The following is a 21,205-nucleotide window of genomic DNA, read 5'->3' on the forward strand; positions in this document are numbered from 1 at the left end:
TTTATTTTTTAAGTCAAATATGCTTTGTTTATTTGAGGGCATATCAGGTAATAAATGTCATTTCTATTTTGTAATTAATAAATAAACTCTTATAATTTTCATATTAAATTATTTTTTTATTTTACATTTATTTTGGGAAATTTTTATTTTTACAATGAGTTATTCAAATGTTTTTTTTTTTACTATTTTCATTCCATTTGACATTTGTATTTAGAATTTTTAGTTAAATAATATATAATAATTAGTTACATTAGTTATGTCAAATGTGAAATAAAAAAGAATTATATAAATTGTTCAGTCAATGCATTAAATATAAATATTAGGAAAGTATAAAAATTTATGGAATATGCATATTATATTATACCAATGCATTGACTGATCTATTCTGGCATGTCTACGTTCTTCCATTTCACCCTACTTATTGATATTGATATGATAATACTCCCTCCGGTCCTTATTATAAGAAACACTTTGACAAAATCACACAGACCAAGGAAGGTAAATTTTCTCATTAATGATTCTAACATTTTATGTTATATTCCAAAACTAACCTTTGACTAGCATGGGAAATAGGTCTCTCTAATTAATGCACTAGCATTATAATGAATTATTTGATTGTATTTAATAAGGGTACAAATGGAATTGTGTCAAATTGTTTCTTATAAAAAGGACCAAATAAAAATTCCAAAGTGTTTCTTATAAAAAGGACCGGAGGGAGTAATATATGGAAGATTAAAACATGGTGGAGTCTATCATATCGTATTTTTTTTTGATAATTTGAATGTATTTATCCAATAATCAATAATTATACATATAAATAGATTTGCGTGTGATTACATATAATTAACTTTTAATCAACTTTTTTGTTTTTGTCAATAATATACAGCTCACTGAATCAATTAATCGAATTCGAAGGTTAGTTCTGACGTCAAATAATTTCAAGACTCTTTTGATCATAGTTACGGGAAATCGAACCGTAATCCTCCCTACTAACAGAACGAACTAACAATTGATAACATTTAATCAATCTTTATTTCATAAATACATACTTATTCTCATTAATTGTTAAATAAATACTCTTAAATTATCGAGAAGTGATATAAAAAACCTTTAAAACATTCTTATTAAATGTCCGATAAAATAACCCTAAAATAAAATGAGAAATAGAAATAATGTGATTCTAAGATCAAAATATAGAAATAATGTGATTCTCTATAAATGAAAAACAAACAGAGGAAACAAACAAAGCAAGAACTAATAATACAAAAAGGACATAATAGGAATTACGTAATTTGTATCTATATAAATTAAATACACACACAACAAGCACAAACACACACTCTCTTTCTTCTCTTTCAGTTTCTTATTCTAAAAAATTCACCAAAAGAAATGGAACGGCGGCAACAATCGCCACCGTCTCCACTACCATCACCGCCGTCACGAATCATCCTTGGTAAATACCAACTAACGAAGTTCCTCGGACGCGGAAACTTCGCTAAAGTATACCAAGCACGTTCACTCATCGACGGTTCAACCGTCGCCGTAAAAGTCATCGACAAATCCAAAACGGTTGATGCATCAATGGAGCCACGAATTGTTCGAGAAATCGACGCTATGCGCCGGCTTCAAAATCATCAAAATATCCTTAAGATCCATGAAGTTTTAGCCACGAAAACTAAGATCTACCTTATCGTTGATTTCGCCGGCGGCGGTGAACTTTTCTACAAACTTTCCCGACGAGGTAAGTTCCCGGAGTCATTAGCTCGTCGCTACTTTCAACAACTTGTTTCTGCTCTCTGTTTCTGCCACAAAAACGGCGTCGCTCACCGTGATCTCAAACCGCAGAATCTTCTCCTTGACGCCGACGGTAATCTGAAGGTTTCCGATTTTGGTCTCTCGGCGTTACCGGAACAGCTGAAAAACGGTCTCCTTCATACAGCTTGCGGTACGCCGGCGTACACTGCACCGGAGATTCTCGGTCGGATCGGTTACGACGGATCTAAAGCTGACGCCTGGTCGTGCGGCGTAATTCTCTACGTTCTTCTCGCCGGTCATCTTCCGTTTGATGATTCAAATATTCCGGCGATGTGTAAGAGAATTACTCGCCGGGATTATCAGTTTCCGGAGTGGATTTCGAAACCAGCACGATACTTGATTTATCAATTACTTGACCCGAATCCGAAAACCCGAATTAGGTTAGAAAATGTTATTGGTAACACGTGGTTTAAGAAATCGTTAAGAGAAGAACCTGAAGAGAAAGTTTTTGAATCTGATTTATATAACAAATACTGTTGTGATAGTAAGAAAGTTGAATTTGGGATGAATGCTTTTGATATAATATCGATGTCTTCGGGTTTAGATTTGAGTGGTTTATTCGAAACCGCGTCGATTAGGAGTGAAAAGAGGTTTACTTCTAGTGAAGAAGTTGGTGTGGTAGAAGAGAAAGTGAAGGAAATTGGAGTGAGATTAGGGTTTAGGGTTGAGATTGGGAAAAATGGTACAATTGGGTTAGGGAAAGGGAAAGTTACTATGGTTGTTGAGGTTTTTAAGATTGTGAATGATTTGTTATTGGTTGCTCTTAAATTGGAAAGTGGTGGATTGGAATTTGAAGATCTTCATTGGGATGATTGGAAAATTGGGCTTCAAGATGTAGTTCTTTCTTGGCATAATCATGAATCCAACATGAAAATATGTAATGTTGTTGATTCTTGAAGAAAGAAAAATGTGTTCGATCTCTGACTTGTGTGTATAGAAAACATGTGTTAAGGTTAATTGAGTTTTAGGCATTAGTCTTTGCAATTGTGCAAAGCGACATGAAAGATGCTTTCGGTTACAAAGAAAAATCAGTTATCTTTGTTATTCACTCACACACAAGATGATAAAAAAGTGCATGTGGTCTCTAATACACACTTTTTTGTTTGATTTTTTAGGTGTTAGTGAGTGAATTTTATTATGTTGTTTTGTAGTTTCTTGTAAGGGATAGTGTTCACTTTGTAAATGGAAAGAAATCAAAGAATAGTGGCTAGTGTTTTTTTTTTTTTTTTTGACATAAGTGGCTAGTGTTTCTGTTATTCCATCTTGTTAAATCAATAATTATTAGTAGATTTTGTCTTATTGTTTCTTTTGCTGTATTTTACTACTATGCCATATTTTCTATGGATCTTTGATCCCACTACTTTGGTATTTCATTCTTGCTTTGAGTAGTTAACATGGAGCTCTGTGGTGTATTAATGTTCTAACTTCTAAGTCAATTCATACATATATACTACTCTAATTGATGTAAAAGTTATGCGAGAGTGTTTGGTTGAATTGATGATGTCTCTTTTAGTTTAATGAAATATTTTGTGGTTTCTGGTAGTCTTTTATTTTAATGTTTGGTAGTCTTATTCAACTCAAGATTAATTTATGCCGTTGTGCAAAGAATATACTATGTTTACATGAAAATATCAACATTAAAATTAAATAAATAATTGACAATCTTGTATGTGTGTTAGGTGTTTTAGACTTTTAGTGAGTGTTCAATAATAGTTTTTTATATTGAATAAATTTGAATTTTGAAAATTCATTTTGTTAAGATGGACTCTAAAATACCGAAGTGGTTTACTTTTTTTTTTTGATGAATTAAATAAAAACTATTGATCTATACCAATAAAGAGAGAGAAATCGAACCAACACCATATCTATGGAAACTCAATTTATTAAGCTCTAACAAAGTAATACACGAGTCTCTCTACCGATTCAAAGAGACAAAGAAAATGGCAAAAAGGTTTCTGCTATCTCGATAAAAATTATAACTAGTTAAAAATTCTGCAAGTAGTAATACGCCGTAGGTCCTGAGTTTGATTCTCAGCTCATTATAAAAAAAAAATTATATGCATTTTTTTTTTTTGATAAGCAAAAAATTATATGCATTGATCACAACCGCCTAACACTTGTTATAGCCTTTTGATGGAAGCTCCGTGTAAATAATACATTATTTACATCAAGTTGTTGAATATGACAACTATTGATGGAAGCTAAGGCAAGAAAGACTCCGGCTTTTCTAAGCTTGGCCACTAGCGATAAAGTGTCTATGTATTCTTCGTTTTTAGGTTTTATTTTTGTGTTAAATCGGAATTAAAATTATTTTGAGTAAAATTGAAAGTCAAAACTAGTTTACACGATTTAACTAAATCAATAAAATCACTTAAACTCGCATGTTTTCACCTAACAATTCAAAAACTTATTTTTTTTTTCAATCAATTCAAAAGTTCAATTTTATCATATTAGTATAAATACAATATTGTATCTAGTGAGACACTTTATTTTTTTTTAATAATAGTTTGTGTTAATAATTATAAAAGTAAAAATTATTTACGCTTGTGATTATTTTTTGTTAAAGTATACTCTCACTTTTTTTTTTAATAAGCAAAAATTCATGGTTGAATAATTGATTATTTGGTCTATATTATACACCAAGTATATCAATTATTCAATTATCCTAAAAGAGAATATTTGCTTATAAAAGGAGACGGAGGAACGGAGGGAACATCAAGATTTAGACAAATAATAATTTTTAGCAATCGTGTATTTTCAACAAAATATTTTTATGCATGTGTGCAAAAAAAAAATACAAAAAAAATAAAGGAAGCTAAGTGAGAAACAAAACAAATAAGTAATTATTATATTTTGTAAAATAATATAATATTGTAAAATTTTATGCAATAATTTAAATATAATAAGTTTGTTTTGGTAGATAGACGAAATGACGTCTAACCTAGCAATTTTGACATTTCTGCCAGTTGAGCTAAGAATTCTGTACATCTAAATGTATTTGTGGACATTTAATTTAAATATAATAGGGATTTCGTAAAAATAATGTAAAAAAAATATTGTAAAAAAAAAATGATATAATAGGGATTTCGTAAAATAAAATAAAACAATAGGGGTTAAAATATACAATCGCTTTGTATTTCAATCATATATAATATTCAATCTCACATGATATGTATGATTCAAAGAGTCATATTTAACTATATAAAAAAAAAGTCATATTTAATACGTGAAAAAAAATGAGAGATATTATTCCTTTACAAAATATATTGATAGACATATAGTTGTTTGTTATTTGTTATTGAAATGCAAGACTATAGTCATATTTAATTAATGAGAATAATATAAAATCAATTAAGTGTAAATTATCTAATATTTAAAATTTATTTTTATTTAAAATTAATAATGTATTCATTTTGTCATATTTTCTTTAATTAATATTCATAATACTTAAATTTCTCAATTAAAAATAAAATTATTAATCTCATATCATATTCAAAATTAAATAAATAAATAAATATATTACATATATTTATTTTAATTTGAGGTAAATTATACTAAATTAATTGACGTAAAAATTAGAACTGATTTCTGACAACCTTGGACATTACAATACAAGCATAAGGTTGTTGGTTAGTGTTTTACTCAATGGTGTTTTCTGAGGTGTGATTGTAGGATTCTCATCATGAATATTAATGTAATATGAATATGATCGGTTAGTGAGATTATTAGTGTGACATGGAAAGATGTTTTCATACTCGAGAAGCAAGCTTAGTTCTATATGGCTTTGCAAAGTTGAAGCAAACACTAATGAAACAAAAACTTTCAATTCAATTAGATCAAGTGATTTGTGATGAATAAGAAAAGTAAGGAGATTTATTCTGTATAATAGGAGTAGTAAAAACTCTTGATAATGAAAACTGCATGAACAACTTCATATGACTAAAATTGTTTTGGTAAATCCGATTGAAAAAGTAAGGCTCTAGCGATCTTCAAAATGTATTGATGTCTTCTTTCAACGTACTTAGCATTTTGTTGAGGTGTTTTAACACAAAAGATAGATAATGTCTTTTGAATTAAAGAAATCAATGATAGAAAACTCGGATTTTAAATTCAGAAACATTCGATTTACTCTCGGATAATAAAATTTGAACACTACTTTTACTAAGACAGTGCTATTTCCCTATTTTTATACAACAAAAAGAATAAGCTAATATAGATTATGTTTAAAAATCATAGAGAATATATATAATTTCATGTATTAAAACAAAAACAAAATCTATATATTTAAAATATATATGATCATGTTATATTATCATTTAAATACCAAGTTTTCAAAAAAAAAAAAAATTATCATTTAAATATAGTAATAATTATATCTTATAAAAAAAAAATATAGTAATAATTATAGAAAACGTAATTTAAAACAAAATTTTTTGATAAAAAATAGTTTAATTTTCAAAAATTGTCGCGCCTATATTCTTTTGAAATTATTAATTAAATTAAACTAATTTCTATATAGAAAATCTAAATTGCATGTGCTGTTTGTTTGTATGTAAAAAAAATATACCATCAGTCAAGAGGAGCTATTGGAATATTCTTGGAGTGACAGGATCATCCATATACACATTTTACATAGGACAATGCCTTCCAACTTTCACGGGATTCATAAAGTATGCATAATTATATTTCATTAATCAAATGACTTAGCAAAATCATAATTTTAGACAGGATCATCATATCATTAATTCTATCAAATACAATTATTTATAGCCTAAAAGATTCGTTCCTCTAGCATTTTCAAGTTCAATTTCTGAGCAATGTGCTGTAGACTTGTCGGTACTAGAGATGCAAAATACTATTGAATAATCTTGTTTTGGGTGGTTGATTAAAGAGAGATTATTTTATTAAAAAAAATACCAAAGCTATTAGCTAAATTTGGTCTAGTAGTGGTATACATGAAGTCTAAGATTGGATCTTCTTTAACAACTTTGTAAAAAAAAAAAACTCTAATTTTCTGTTTTTTTGTTTGTTTTTGTTTTGTTATTTAGTTAGTGTTAGACCGTTAGTTATTTGTTAGTTAGGTTGTTTAGTATATGTTCTTTCCCTTTCCTATAAAAAAGATTCATTTTCTCTTTTAATAAAATAATTACATTGAAAAACTTTGATCATGAATAAGATGAGGTATATTAGTTTTATTTTCTTCTGATTCTCACATTAGTATATATATTTTTAGTGTCTTTTACGAATAATTTTGTGGATTAAATTGGGAAATTAAAAATACGAAGTGAATTAAAACAAATTTGAAAACTAAAGTTTAAAATGACTAATATAGGAAAGACTTTTGGATATATTTGTAATTTCGATAAGTTTTTTAGTCAAATAGTCTAGTATTATTCATAAGGGGAAATAGTAATTTTAGTCCCTCAATGTGCAATTCGCTGTCATTTTGGTTCCCCACAAGAGAAAAAATATTGAATAGTCCTTGAATTTCATTCCGTTAGTCAGTTTGGTCTATGCTGTTAAGTTTGGCCGTTAACTCAACAAAAAAGCTGAGGTGACATTTTTTTGGACGTACGTCAGCTTGCTGAGTTGGCACGAGGGACGAGGAAACAACCATTTTGGTCCCTAAATGTGCAACTCGCTGTCATTATGGTCCCTGACTCAAGAAAAAAATACAAAATAGTCTTTCACTTTACAATCCGTTAGTCACTTTGGTCCATTGCGTTAAAAATTGTTGCTAACTTTATAAAAAAACTGAAGTGACATTTTTTAGGAACACGTGACACTTCTTAGATTTAACACATTTGTGTGACAACTGGATGAATGATGTGACCAGAAACTAAAATGACATTACTTTTTATTTTCTCTTCATTTCTTTATCTTCTTCCTCTTATTTTTCTTTATACAATTACGAATAAAGCCCATAATTTTAAACCAAATTTTTAAAGAAAAATGTATGCATAACAACATAATTTGAAAGAAGAAGAAGAAGAAGCGAAATGAGTTGTTGTTGGGTTATTGAATGTATGAAGAAGATGAAGAAGAATGGGAGGAAGAAGATAAATAAATGAAGAGAAAAAAAAAATGTTATTTTAGTCTCTGACCACATCATCCATCCAGCTATCACACAAATGTGTTAACTCTGCGTGTCACGTGTCACTAAAAAATGTCACATAAACTTTTTTATAAAGTTAACGATAATTTTTAACATTAGTTAGGGACCAAAGTGACTAATGAATTGTGGTGTCAAAGACTATTTTGTATTTTTTTTCTTGGGTCAGGGACCATAATGACAGAGAGTTGCACATTCAAAGACCAAAATGGTTGTTTCCCCGTCCCTAGTGCCAACTCGGCGAGCTGATGTATGCCCAAAAAAATGCCACATCAGCTTTTTTGTTGAGTTAACGGCTAAACTTAACAGCAGGGACTAGACTGACTAACGGAATGCAGATTCAGAGACTATATAATAGTTTTTCCTCAATGAGGGGACCAATATGACAGCGAGTTACACATTGAGGACCAAAATGACTATTTTCCCTATTCATAATAGGATGAAATATGTAGTTTAACTGGTAGAATAAGTAAAGCTAAGCGTTAAAAAAAATAAAAATTCAATATTCAAATCCTGTGAATATAATTAAAAAAAAAAATAGTATGCATAAAAAAAAAATCATAATTTCATCTCTTAAAATAAATAAATAAAGAATTATGAACTCAAATTTTATTTTTTATATACTACAATGTCCCTATTATCTGATTCATATTCATCAGTGTTTTAAAATCGGACCGGTCATCGAACCGACAAGAATACTGTTTCATTAGTTCATTGATCGAATCACTGAGTCACTGGTCGAACCGCATAACAAACCGAATGAGTGAATATTATTCGCCCATTCTTTTAAAAAAAAAATTATAGATGCATCAAATTACATGTTATAATATCGATAATTCTTAATGTGATTTGAATTTGATGTATGCGCGTAACAACAAAAATATTGAGAGTACATACATCACATCATACATCAATTAATAGAAAAGAGGGTACTTCTTTGTTCAAAGACACGTAGCACTTAAGATTTGATTCACACCACAAAATTAATTCCTTGTCCTTGGACACAATTTTTGTGCTGCTTTGTTTTGTGGACATATTAAGCCTTATATTGAATTCATATGGTCCTTTTTTAATGATATTGACATATCATGCCTCAAAAAAGAAAATAACGTGACATATCAATTTCACATTTTACAATCTACTTGAAATCTATAGAAATTCTTCAATAGGTACAATTGATCAAAATGCTACGTATCCAATCACCAGGTGCTTCTTATCATGTTGCAATCTACCAAAATAAATGCTACCAATGAAAACCAAAAAAAAATAAAAATACACAAGCAAATAAAAATACACATTGATATCATATGATGTATTGTAATGTATAGGGAGGACCAACCAAAGTATGACATGTGATATATGTTTGTAAACACACACATGCATGACAATAAACTGATCATGAACAATTGATCAATCTTTGATTGCTACATTCTAACTGATCCCCAAGACGTTTTTTCTTTGTAACTTCTTGTGATTGTTCCATATTGATTGATTGAAACATTCTAGTTTAGCAAATGAGAAGCCCCAAGAATTTATTTTGTTTGAACACGTTGTGATTGTTCCATTTGCTCCCGTGTGAAGCCAAAAAATGCAACCTAATGAAGACTAATTATTAGCCTTGAAATGATTTTAAAATTGTTTTCATCCAACTAAATGCATTAATAATTGTAGGTAGAACAGAAGTTTTAATGACAAGTTTATTAATCCAATTAATTGCATTAATTATTGTAGGTAGAACAGAAGTTTCTTCGGTGTTTGGTTGTGGCTAATTCGACATTGTCGACTTCGTGGTGGTGTCTCTGTCGTCGTCAGATGATTTTGATTAGCTCGTGTTGCGTCTTCAGTTTGCTTTTGTTGGAGAGTGTTTGGAGTGCAGGTTGTCTTCGAGTTGAGACTTTTCTTACTAAGTTCTAATTCTACCATAGCCCCATCAGTCTTTTGTCTCACGGAGCTGTTTTGGATTCTGATAGGCCAATCACTTTTGTTTTGAGATCGGGAGTTAGTGTCTAGTCACAACTTTTTGGGTCGGGTTGCTGTCTTTTCTGGTTGCTTGGAAGCTGAGGAGTGCCTTTCTAATTTGTGTGTAAAGTCTAGTGTGCCTATCGCTTTTGATTCGAGATTAGGAGTTAGTCTTTGACCTCACGTTTGATTTAGGGTTTGCTTTGGTGTTAGCTTTGGTGGAGCGGGGGTAAAGCGGTGGTCGAGCTTGAATGAGTTGGTTGGTTTAAGACTTTTTCGAAGGTCAATTTGGGCTCAGTATGTAGGGTTCTGATTTTGGGGTTTATTTTTTTTTTATTTGGGATTTGAAAGTAGATCTCGAGTAGGTGGTACGTGTATGTTTTGATGTTTATTTTCAGTGTTCCGTCTTTATACGACGCCTCTGTTATGTAGTTCTTTTTTTATCGATCTTTGTTCGTCTTGTACAGAGACCTGATTAATAATATATTTGCCCGTTGAAAAACAAAAAGTTTAATACTAGCTAGTGTTAGGCTGTTTGAATAACAAAAATTAGGCTAAATTGCAGTTTTGGTCCCCACATTTCTTAATTGTGCAATTTTGGTCCTCCTAGTTTCAAACGAGCAATTTTGGTCCCCCTAATTTCAAACGGGCGATTTTAGTCCCCCACATTTTCCCCCTTTTGCATTTTTTGGTCCATGTTAACTATTTTGACCAAAAATCTTCAAAGTCTCATTTGCAAACTTCTGTTGCTTGGCAACCGACAATGCATCTAGCGTCATCATATTATGTAATCGATCTGCTAATTTAATGAGAACAGCTCTTGCATCTGCCATGGAACATTGTATGCAGGCAGCTAGCTTCAACAGACTAAGGTGACCCTCCCTTGGTTTTTTGTTTAAGGAAAAATATAATTTTTTTTATAGATTGTCCAATATAATTAAGACATGTGTCAAAAAAAATCCATGTCAACAGTTTTTTGGTCAAAATAATCAACATGGACCAAGAAATGCAAAATGGGGCAAATGTGAGGACTAAAATCGCTCTTTCGAAACTAGGGGATCAAAATCGCTCTTTTGAAACTAGAGGGATCAAAATCGCACAATTAGAAAACGTGAACGACCAAAACTGCAATTTAACAAAATAAAAATAAAAATTATTAGTAGCAATCAAACTTAGGAACCATTACTTATAACATGCACTCGCATTTTGTGTATCAACCACATGCGCTAAACTCGAGTTGTATCGAAATGGAAAATGGTATGTTTACGCGCTAGTTTGAACCCACAATACCTTTATTTAGTGTGTATAACTTTCGATGCTAGACTCTTTCAAATCAAATAAGTTTCGTAGATTTTTAAGGTTTTCAAGTGATTGTCAAATTATTAAGAAAAAATTTTCGAGTGTCTGGCATGAAAAATTATTGAGCTACTAAAACATTAGCTCACATGTTTTATTTAGAGACATGTATCAAATTTTAAGAAAGGGAAAGATTTGAATAATACTACATGTGACAAATTTAGTAATTTAATTTCTAGGGGATTGGTCAATAATAGGAGTTTGTGTGATGTAATGGGGGTTGAAACTTGGAATTCTAAGATTTTAAGTTTGTGTAATTTATACATGTGATATTTATTTGCAAGAATTATTGGCTTCTGACGTTGAAGTTTGTAATGCAATCAAATTTTGTTTAATTTTTCCTTTTGTTTCTTTTCTTTTATGATTAGGATTCTCTTTAATCTTTATTATTTCGTCAAAACTCATATTTACTTTTAACAAAATTTTCATATCAAATGCGATTCATATTCTATTATATGTACCGCATATAACCGTGGGATTTATTTAGTGCATCCTGATCCCTCCAATAGGGAGTCTATTGGAGTATGGTTAGTTAAAAAATAACCATAATTATGTTTAATGATTATTTTAAAAATAAATTAATTGGCATAAACAAGTCAATTGATATATAAACAAAAACAAATGACCAACATAGACCTCAACAATTACATGCACTTTCATAGCATAATTAGAAAGAACAAAATACAAATTGGCAAACTTGTTTTCTTCTATTCTTACAACTTCATATATCTTCCTAAGAAATAACTACGATACATACAAGATTCTTCCATTTAAACAAACACCTTCATTCTATATATAAAAAAGAAGGAAATGTTAACATGTATTCTAAAGACATATTTTAACATGACCCATAAAAGAAACATGAAAATATTGATATTGAAGAATCAACTTAAAGTTGCTACTTTAGGCACATGATTCACATGAACTGGAAAGTCATGAATCTCACCAATCCAAGGATTTTTCTCCTTAGCAGGATTAATAGTCTTTAAAGCTTTCCAAACAGCACTATTACACTTAAAACCAGAACCAAATGCAATTTGCCAAGTTCTATCACCTTTTTTAATCCTCCCTTTTGCTTCAGTATAAGCCAATTCATACCACAAAGAACTACTAGAAGTGTTGCCAAATCTATAGCATTCACCCCAGTTTTGTCTAAAACCTCATCAATAGCACCAAACATAACCTCTTCAGCTTCTTTCCTTGCTTCATCCATACAAGGGTTTGGTGGGAACCTCCTAATTGATGGAGGAAAATATGTCTTTTGTCCTAAACCTGACCTCTCAAGTATTTTCTTTTGAAACAAAATATTTTCCTTTGTAAATGCATTTGTTAAATTTGATCTTTCAACAAAAGCTTCTTTTGTGCCTGTCAAATTTGGTTGTGGTTTATAGCATGCAAAATCAATCAAGTATATGCTTCTTCGACGTGACATAAAATAAAGGGTTGCAAGAAATACAATTAAACTTGAACATAATGTCATTGACACAAAGTTGAATTTGAGATTTTCATATAATTGGATTAAATCCTTTATTGAAAATGTTGATAAATGAGCTGATGCTACTCCAAGAAGTGGCATTAAAATTAGAAATGAAATAGTGGTAACCAAGTTTCATGGATATTAAAAAATTGGGAACTTTTTTCTTTCAAATGAAATGCTTGTAGAATAATCATTTTGTTTATTCTTTTGCTCTTCCATGAAGGGCACAAAATGAATACTAACTAGTATAGGCTTAGTTTATTGGTTTTGATATTTTTTTTTTTTTTGTCAAAAATAAATACGTAATGAATATATATAAGTGTCTATTACATGCACCAAAAGAATATAAAAACATAAAAAGCTAACAATGTCAAAGTGTTATAATACTATATATTGATATTTCAACTTTATTAATATTACAATATTGATATTTCAACTTTATTGATATTAAAATATTGATATTACAATATTGATATTTCAACTTTATTTATGAAAATTTTAAAGACTATATATATATATATATATATATATATATATATATATATATATATATATATATATATATATATATATATATATATAACATTTGAATAATTGTCAAATATAAATTTTTCAAAACTTATGAGTTACAACAACAAATAGTCGAGCCTGGAAGACAACTGCCACCATTAGGGAAGCCTCCTTTTAACGATGAACAATACTGTTCGCATCCAGGTGTGTAACATACATTCATAAGATGGCAATTTCCTTCATCTCTCACATCAGCTACAGCACCAAACATAACTGAAGCAAAGCACATAATTGCAATAGTGAAAACGAGAAGATTGGTACGAGTTGCCATTTTTTTCTACAGATTGTTCTTATTGGTTTTGATTGCAAATGAAGGGCACAAAATGTTTATAGTTTGTGTGTGGATTATATTTTAATTATAAATGGGAGAAGATCATGCATTGATTGAGTTGTGAAAATTTTGGAAGATGAGAAAAGGAATTTAAAGGGGTGCCAATGCAACTACCCTAACTGAACATTTAATTCATCAGATGTAGTAATATAATTTTCCCCATTCAAAAAATAAACTTTACTAGAAAGTCACATCTTAGAAAGTTGCACCACTAAACACACCCTAACATTCCAAACAGCTAGTCTACTTAGTCTAATTTTCTGTTTTTGGTTGTTTTTGTTTTGTTATTTAGTTAATATTAGACTGGTAGTTTTTTGTTAGTTAGGTTGTTTAATTAGTATCTTTCCCTTTTCTTGGTTGTTTAGTTAGGTTGTTTAATTAGATCCATCTTCTCTTTTAATAAAGTAAAGTACATTAAAAAAATTTGATCATTCATAAAGTAAGTTGGAGATAATAAATATAGCATATGGTTAAATACCTTAACAAAGAAACAAAACTTAAATGTAATACTTAACAAAGAAAGCTATTACCTCAAAAAGGTTGTGAGATGCAAGTGTGAGACTACTTCCGAAGCTAGGGCCACTAAATCAGTCTGTCTCTCACTCACCTCATCCTTGTTAGCCTCCCTTCTCAAGTTATCCATCCTACCCATAGCAATATCCAAGTATCCAACGCCTCCCTTAAGCGATTAAGTTCATCTTGCATATTCTTAAGATATATGCAGGGAGCCAGTGGCAGACCCACATGCACCTCAAGGGCTGCAGGTGAATCCCCTCACTTTATAAATTTAGACCTAATATTATATATATATTAGAGAGAGAGAGAGATCAGATACTGCACAATAGAGCTTTGGCATGACTGAACTATAAAATGCAATTGATTTTGCAGAAAATGAAAAAAATCCATAATTCATTACTTTGAGATGAAACTTTATATACAAATGGATTACAACATAATTGACACAGCAGAAAAATTACAAAAATAACTGTCATAACTAACTGAATAGAATAGAAATCAAGTTGGGGAGTCTAATAGTTTGCACATCAGTATCATACAGGGTCAGTCCTGCTGTCACACATATCCTCAGTAATCTCCAATAAACTATGAGATGAGTTTTGTTGGAATGTGTCTTTGACAAATTTTTGAAAGATGCAAGTTATTATTTTGATTGTATTTCTCTAATTTTGTTCAACTTTCCCTTACTCTTATTCTCATTCTCAATATCAAATTACTTCTGTCATCAAAATGAACTGAAGGGTATAAAGTTCCTATAGTTCCAAAGTTGAAGAGATCTCAACAATCTGATTCACATTACCAACCTTCAAGGAATACTCTTGTTCAAAAAAACCTTCAAGGAATACTCATTAAAGGAGTCAAAACATGTTCCCATCCTAGAATCCTGCAAAACAACAGACACATAGTAATAAATTGGGTAAGAATTCATATTCATCTCTTTTAAATGTTGGAATTATTCTAGTAGAGAAAATGATATTTATGAAATGAAGAGCAATGTGCAATATGTGTGGAACAATATCATATTAATATCACATTATCTTAATATCATATTTCAGATATCCTAATATTTTAAGCACAACCATCTAAATTACCAAGCCAGAAAATAACATGTTACTCGCACAGTTTAATTTTAAATGTCGTTTTTTTGGAAATTTTTGTTCCTCAAAAGTAACGAATTTTATTGTTATTCTTAGTATGTGTAAATAATCTTAAAACGACAACGAAAAAGAAATGGATGTAGTATTATTGAAATTACCAGTGGTGATTCTAGATGCCATGACTGAAATGCTCAAACTATGGCGTCAGCCATGTTGCCAACAAAGGAGCAAACAACCAGCTCCCTGTAAAGCCAGATTAGGAAGCTTCACCCATGAGTAATCACTTCCAATCATCTATGTAATCATTTCCATCAAGCAAGCGTGATAGCACCACCATCCATGCTTTCAGGCCACGAGGAGTATCCCTCTTAACCATTACTTCTAGCCTGCCAATATTCTGCTTTGAAACACCAAAATTCAGCAAAAGATTTCCAAGAGCTCTGAATGTAAAATCATCTGGCTGAATTCCAGATTCTATCATTTCCTTGAATGTCTCTTTAGCATCCCTAAGCCTCCTATCCATTGAATACAAGCCAAGCACATTATTATAACTCAATAAATCAGTCAAGAGACCCAGTTTTCTCATCTGTTTTGCAATTTGAGTGGCTTCATCCAATCTCCCAATTTTCTTATACATACATAGCATCATTGCATATGAAAACTCATTTGCAATGCTGTTTTTCTTCAAACTCTCAAATATTTCTTTTGCTTGTTCAATCATAAGTCGCTCAGTATAAAGATCGATCATACAATTAGAAGAAAATACCGAAGGACCTTGATCAGATAATTGAAACAACTTGTACGTTTCTTGTGCATCTTTCAGGTAGCCTACTTTAGTATACAACTTTATCAAAGAGTTATGTATGGCATAGTTCCCAGGCAAGCCTGCCTGCCTCATTTGATCTAAATAATTGGTAGCCTTTTTAACATTTCCAGAATCGGCAAAAGCATTGATTAATACGCCGTAAATAATAACATCAGGCTGCACAGCATATCCAATCATCTCAGTGTATAACTCTTCTGCAGCATCCAATTGACCGGACTTCGCAAAGTTTGATATGACAGCACAATATGGAATGCAATCACTCACCAATCCTGCCTCCTGCATTTTTTTCAGATAAGGTTTTGCAATGTGTGGCTTGTCAGCACTGGCCAAAATATGTATGAGAGAACTGTAGCTGCATTCATTTGCAACAATACCAAATTTCTCCATACAATCAAATACTTGGCATGCTTTATCATAGCATTTCCCTATCCCATAAGCTTTAATCATCACATTAAATACAAGGACACTAAGCTTCTTTCTTTCTTTGCAGCACAAAAAGACTTTCTCTGCTTCTAATGTGTACCCTCTTTCGCCATACGCATCAATGCTGGCAGAATAACAGCTAGAAGTCATATTCCCAGCTAGGTGAAATTGCATGAACCATAACCATGATTTCTCCAGCATCTCCGATTCTACATACATCCTAGTCAACGCAGATTGGGTGAATTCATCAATCTTAAAACCTCTTTCATCCATCTCCCGTATGAGCTCTTCAGCTTCTTGGACCATTTTCCTAGTTGAGTACGCGTACAAGATGGTTCGATAACTCACTAGATCTGGCTCAAGGAAGGCCTCTTTCATTTTTGCAAGGTATTTTCCTGCCAAATTGATATTATTATGTTTAACACAAACAGAAATAAGGATATTATATGTCCTAGTGTCAGGTGGACATTGAAGTTCTTCCATTCTCTGAAACAACAAACTTACTTGCCGTATACGTCCATGGTTTCCATACAAGTGAATCATTGTATTAAACGTCACCGTAGTCGGTACTACACCTTGTTTGATCATCTTAGCAAAAATTTCATACACCGCTCGAATTTGACCGGCCTTCCCATATGTGTCAATCAAGGCATTATACGTATGCGAGTTTAAACAAACATTCACATGTGACACCTCATTGCAAACATGACGAGTATCAACTGTATTATGATCAATCTCTACTCTCAAAGGTTCACCTCTTGACCATTTCCTAAAAAACTCTTCCGCTTTTCGGAACTCTCCCGCCCTCTTGTACAACTGAACAACAACCCCCATTGTAACTTCATCAGGTTCAATTCCTTGACTTTTCATCCTTTGAAGCCAACCAAGCGCTTCTTCTTTCAATCCACCTTTACTATAAACATCAATCAACGTTCCATACGTCGAATTTACAGGTACAACTCCATTTACATTCATTTCATTCCACAAACTCTCCACAAGTCTCCATTTCCTCCCTTTACCAAGTATCCAAAACATGATATTGTAATGAATCACATTCAATTCATAACAACCCTTTTTCTTAAGCCACTCAAATATCTCAAAAGCCCTCTCCCAACAAACTTGTTCCTTCAATATAATACTCATTTCCTTCTTGCTAAGTCTCTCTTGCCAAGGTCTAAGAGCCTTATCCAAATCATGAATGGTATTCAAATTATGTAGAATAGCCGGAATGCGTCCATTGTAACGTACCCATTTTGTCGAACACTTGGAGTGCACATTTGTTTTCCTCAAAACAAACCCATTATTACTGTTGTTGCCCTTTTTCTCAGCGTTTTGGTGCAAATTGAATTTCTTGAATCGAGATTCTGGGTCAGTGTCATTGGGTGAATGAGGAAGGGGTTGTTGTTGAGTGGTTTTAGTGGGAATTGAAATGGGTAGAGATTTTTCGCGTGGAACAGTAACAAGTGCAAGTGTGTTGGTGTCAAGATTCAAAAGCATTGGCTTTTCAGAGGATTAACGCAGAATAGTATGAGAAGAATTAACAACGGTTTTGAAAGTGTTAGTATTTGTTTTGAAAGCATTGGCTTTCCACTTTATCTTCAATTTTTTCATCAAATGTTTTCCTTCTGTTATCTAGTTAGAGTCTTAATGAGTTTATCTGTTTGTTTTGCTTTTATAGGGACGCTTCTTTTTTCCTTTTCTTTTTAATTAAATGAAGTGGTAAATCTTTTACTAGTAAAAGGAAGGTTGAGTTGCTCATAATCAAACAATGTGATGATGTGGCACTCTATAAAAAAGTTTACAATCTCTATTAAAACATTTTCATCATCTCTTTTTTAAATCATTTTAGGGGGGTGTATTGGATTGGGATTTCATGAGACAATTTTGGCAAAAAAAGTCTTGATGATTTTATGAGATTTTGTTGGACTATATTGATTTTGTGAGATTTTAAAGACTTTTTTACAGAGACTTTTTTACAATCAAGATTTTTAACACATGATTTGAATGGATTTTGAGAGATTTTTTTCAAAAAACTTTTTACAATCAAGATTTCATAATACTTTATATATTAAGAAACTTTTGTATATTAGGCAAATTTTAAAAGAATCAATAAATTTTAATAAAAGAAATTATATTTTTTTGGGAATCCAAATTTTTAAACAAAAAAAAAACCTTACATTTTTTTCACGTATATGTTTCTAATCACAAATAAAAACCATTATCACCATTGATGGGAAAAGAAGCAGATGAAGGTAACGAAAAAAAATTGCCGTAAAAAGTTGTATTGAATCAAAAGTTTGTAAAAAAGATGTAGAATTTGTTAAAATATTTTTTTGCAAAAAAACATATTTGATAGAAGAAGAAGAAGAAGAAGAAGAAGAAGAAGAAGAAGAAGAACAACTGATATAATGATGATGAAAGTAAAAAATCTTGGAGAGTTTGAAAAAGTCTCAAGTTTTTTGGTGAGATTCTTGAACAAGTGAACAAAGAAAAGAAGAAGGAGTGCAGTGATGATGAACTATGAAAAAATAAAGAAAAAAAAATTTGATACAGTGATGATGAAAATAAAAAGTCTTTGAGATTTCAAAAAAGTCTCAAGGCTTTTGGTGAGATTGTTGAAAAAGTCTATCAAGTGTATTTTCAACTAAAAAGTCTCTCAAAATCCATTCCATAGAAGAATCCATCAAAATCGGTAGACTTTTGAATACCAGTAGACATTTTAAAAGTAGTACCAAATCTCAATTGAATACCAACGGATTTTATTGCCCTGAAAAAAAAATCATGTTTGTCTTAATTGAATACCACAAGATTTATTTAACTTTTGTAAAAGTCTTGATTGAATACCTCAAGATTTTTTTGTCATAAAAAAGTCTTTTAAAATCCCATGAAATCTCAATCCAATACACCCTCCTTAATTATCAAATTATCACTATATACAATTATTGTAAAAAAAAAAAAAAATTCTTACAAATTATGGTTACCAAATCCAAAAGTAATTTCTTTGCTTCACTAATAAAAAATTTATACTACTTTTTAAAAAAGATTGTACTAATGCAAAATCTAAATTAATAATTTGACATTTAACAATTTTTATTAATTTCTTATTATCCTATTCTTTTTTAAAATAATTTCAATGAGTGTTTTGCATAGTAGTTAATATTAGAGATAAATAAAAGTAAATTCTTTTATTTGTTGAATTCTTTTATATTTATTTCTGATTATTTTTTATCTTTTCAAGTTATAATTACTAAAAAATTATTATATTATTATTATAGAGCAGGCTAATGGATCGAAATTTATTTGTTGGTTATAATTCATACTCCAAATCAATGATTCATTTTTGTTATTTTTTTGTTCACAATCAATGGTCTATAACATCTTTTGCCTTTGTATTTCCCTCATCTACTTTATTATGTAACTCTCAATTAATTAATAGTATTTTTTTGTACAATAATTAATTAATAGTATTTGTAACCACAATTTAGTGTCTAAGTCTTTCATTCTTCTAACTTTTCAATCCCATACTAATAAAAAACGGTTGTGTGAATTAATTATTATATATAATATATAATATATATGTCTTATGTACAACCCATCCTCATATATATGGGCATGTGAAGTTTCTATTTCAAAGGGTTATTAGTATTTTAGAAGAATGGTAATTTTCTCAAACTTTTGTGATCTCATTGTATTTTTTCTTTTTCTTTGTCTTCAACGAATGAGATACTATTGTTAATGTTGCAAGCATATTTTATACATTTATTTCTAGCAATAACTAGCACTAACAATTCGTGTTTGATGCAAAAACTTTACTTCTCTTTTACCATCTTTTTACATATGTATGGTGTAATTAGTACATATTTTATATACCGTATGCTCTATATATTGATTGAGCAATTTTGAAGTGAATGATGTACATCACTTTATATATATTGTGTACTCTAATCAGTATTTTGCCAGGAAAAAATATGTTGGGAATGCAATGGTACCTGCAATCAATTTGAAAACAGCTCATTGTGATCTTTAGTTTAGTTAGTGTGGTAATTAATTCCACACATGTTTTTGATGAATCGAAAAAATGAATATGTATGACAATGATAGGATGATAAAACACAAAAACATGCATGGGTTTGAGTATGAATTTCTGAATGATATTGGTTTTATTGATTTAAATTTCTTGAAAATATTTATATTTTCAAGAAATTGCCTTATTAGAATTCGATAATCTTTTTTTTTTGACAATATAGAGAATTGTATAAAAAAATGTCGATTGTATAAGAATATATGGCGGCGAACTCAATGGAGTCAGTTATAGTGATCCTGCTACTGTGAAAAAAATATCCTAGACGTGTTCAATTGGGTGAAATTTTTGAATTAGATCGTGCTACTTTAAAATCGGATGATGTTTTTCGTAGCAGTCCAAGGGGTTGGTTTACTTTTGGACATGCGTTGTTTGCTCTGCTCTTCTTTTTCGGGCACATTTGGCATGGTGCTAGAACCTTGTTCAGAGATGTTTTTGTTGGTATAGAGAATTGTATAAGGAAATGAGTACATAAAATATATGAAAAATTGTCGATTGTATTAATTGTAATAATGTGACACATCTAAAAAAAAACTTCTAAAAAAATTGCATTCTAATAAGCACTACTAAACTAAACTGAAAATTCGAATAAAAATTATTAAATAAAAAAAGGACAAAAATGAGGGGACAAAACTCATAAAA

General features: G+C 30.6%; 2 protein-coding genes across 3 annotated transcripts; one reads left to right on the forward strand and one right to left on the reverse strand.

The window, feature by feature from the left end:
- Positions 1–1,233: 1,233 nt before the first annotated feature.
- Positions 1,234–3,114, forward strand: LOC123908344 (CBL-interacting serine/threonine-protein kinase 4-like). The gene has a single exon (XM_045958975.1). It carries the CDS (start codon positions 1,390–1,392, stop codon positions 2,710–2,712), a length of 1,323 nt encoding a protein of 440 aa, XP_045814931.1. The 5' UTR covers positions 1,234–1,389; the 3' UTR covers positions 2,713–3,114.
- A 10,240-nt stretch (positions 3,115–13,354) lies between these two features.
- Positions 13,355–18,169, reverse strand: LOC123908353 (pentatricopeptide repeat-containing protein At3g23020-like). 2 transcript variants are annotated; one of them, XM_045958988.1, is made up of 4 exons: positions 15,392–18,112; positions 14,940–15,019; positions 14,151–14,413; positions 13,355–13,502 (listed from the first exon to the last, which is right to left on the reverse strand). In XM_045958988.1, the coding sequence occupies exon 1, from the start codon at positions 17,977–17,979 to the stop codon at positions 15,514–15,516; it is 2,466 nt and encodes an 821-aa protein (XP_045814944.1). In that variant the 5' UTR covers positions 17,980–18,112; the 3' UTR covers positions 13,355–13,502; positions 14,151–14,413; positions 14,940–15,019; positions 15,392–15,513. The 2 variants fall into 2 exon arrangements, with proteins under 2 accessions (XP_045814944.1, XP_045814941.1); XM_045958985.1 differs by lacking the exons at positions 13,355–13,502; positions 14,151–14,413 and having other exon boundaries at positions 14,501–15,019; positions 15,392–18,169.
- Positions 18,170–21,205: the final 3,036 nt, after the last annotated feature.

Source organism: Trifolium pratense, linkage group LG1 (assembly GCF_020283565.1).
Source record: "Trifolium pratense cultivar HEN17-A07 linkage group LG1, ARS_RC_1.1, whole genome shotgun sequence".
NCBI lineage: Eukaryota > Viridiplantae > Streptophyta > Magnoliopsida > Fabales > Fabaceae > Trifolium > Trifolium pratense.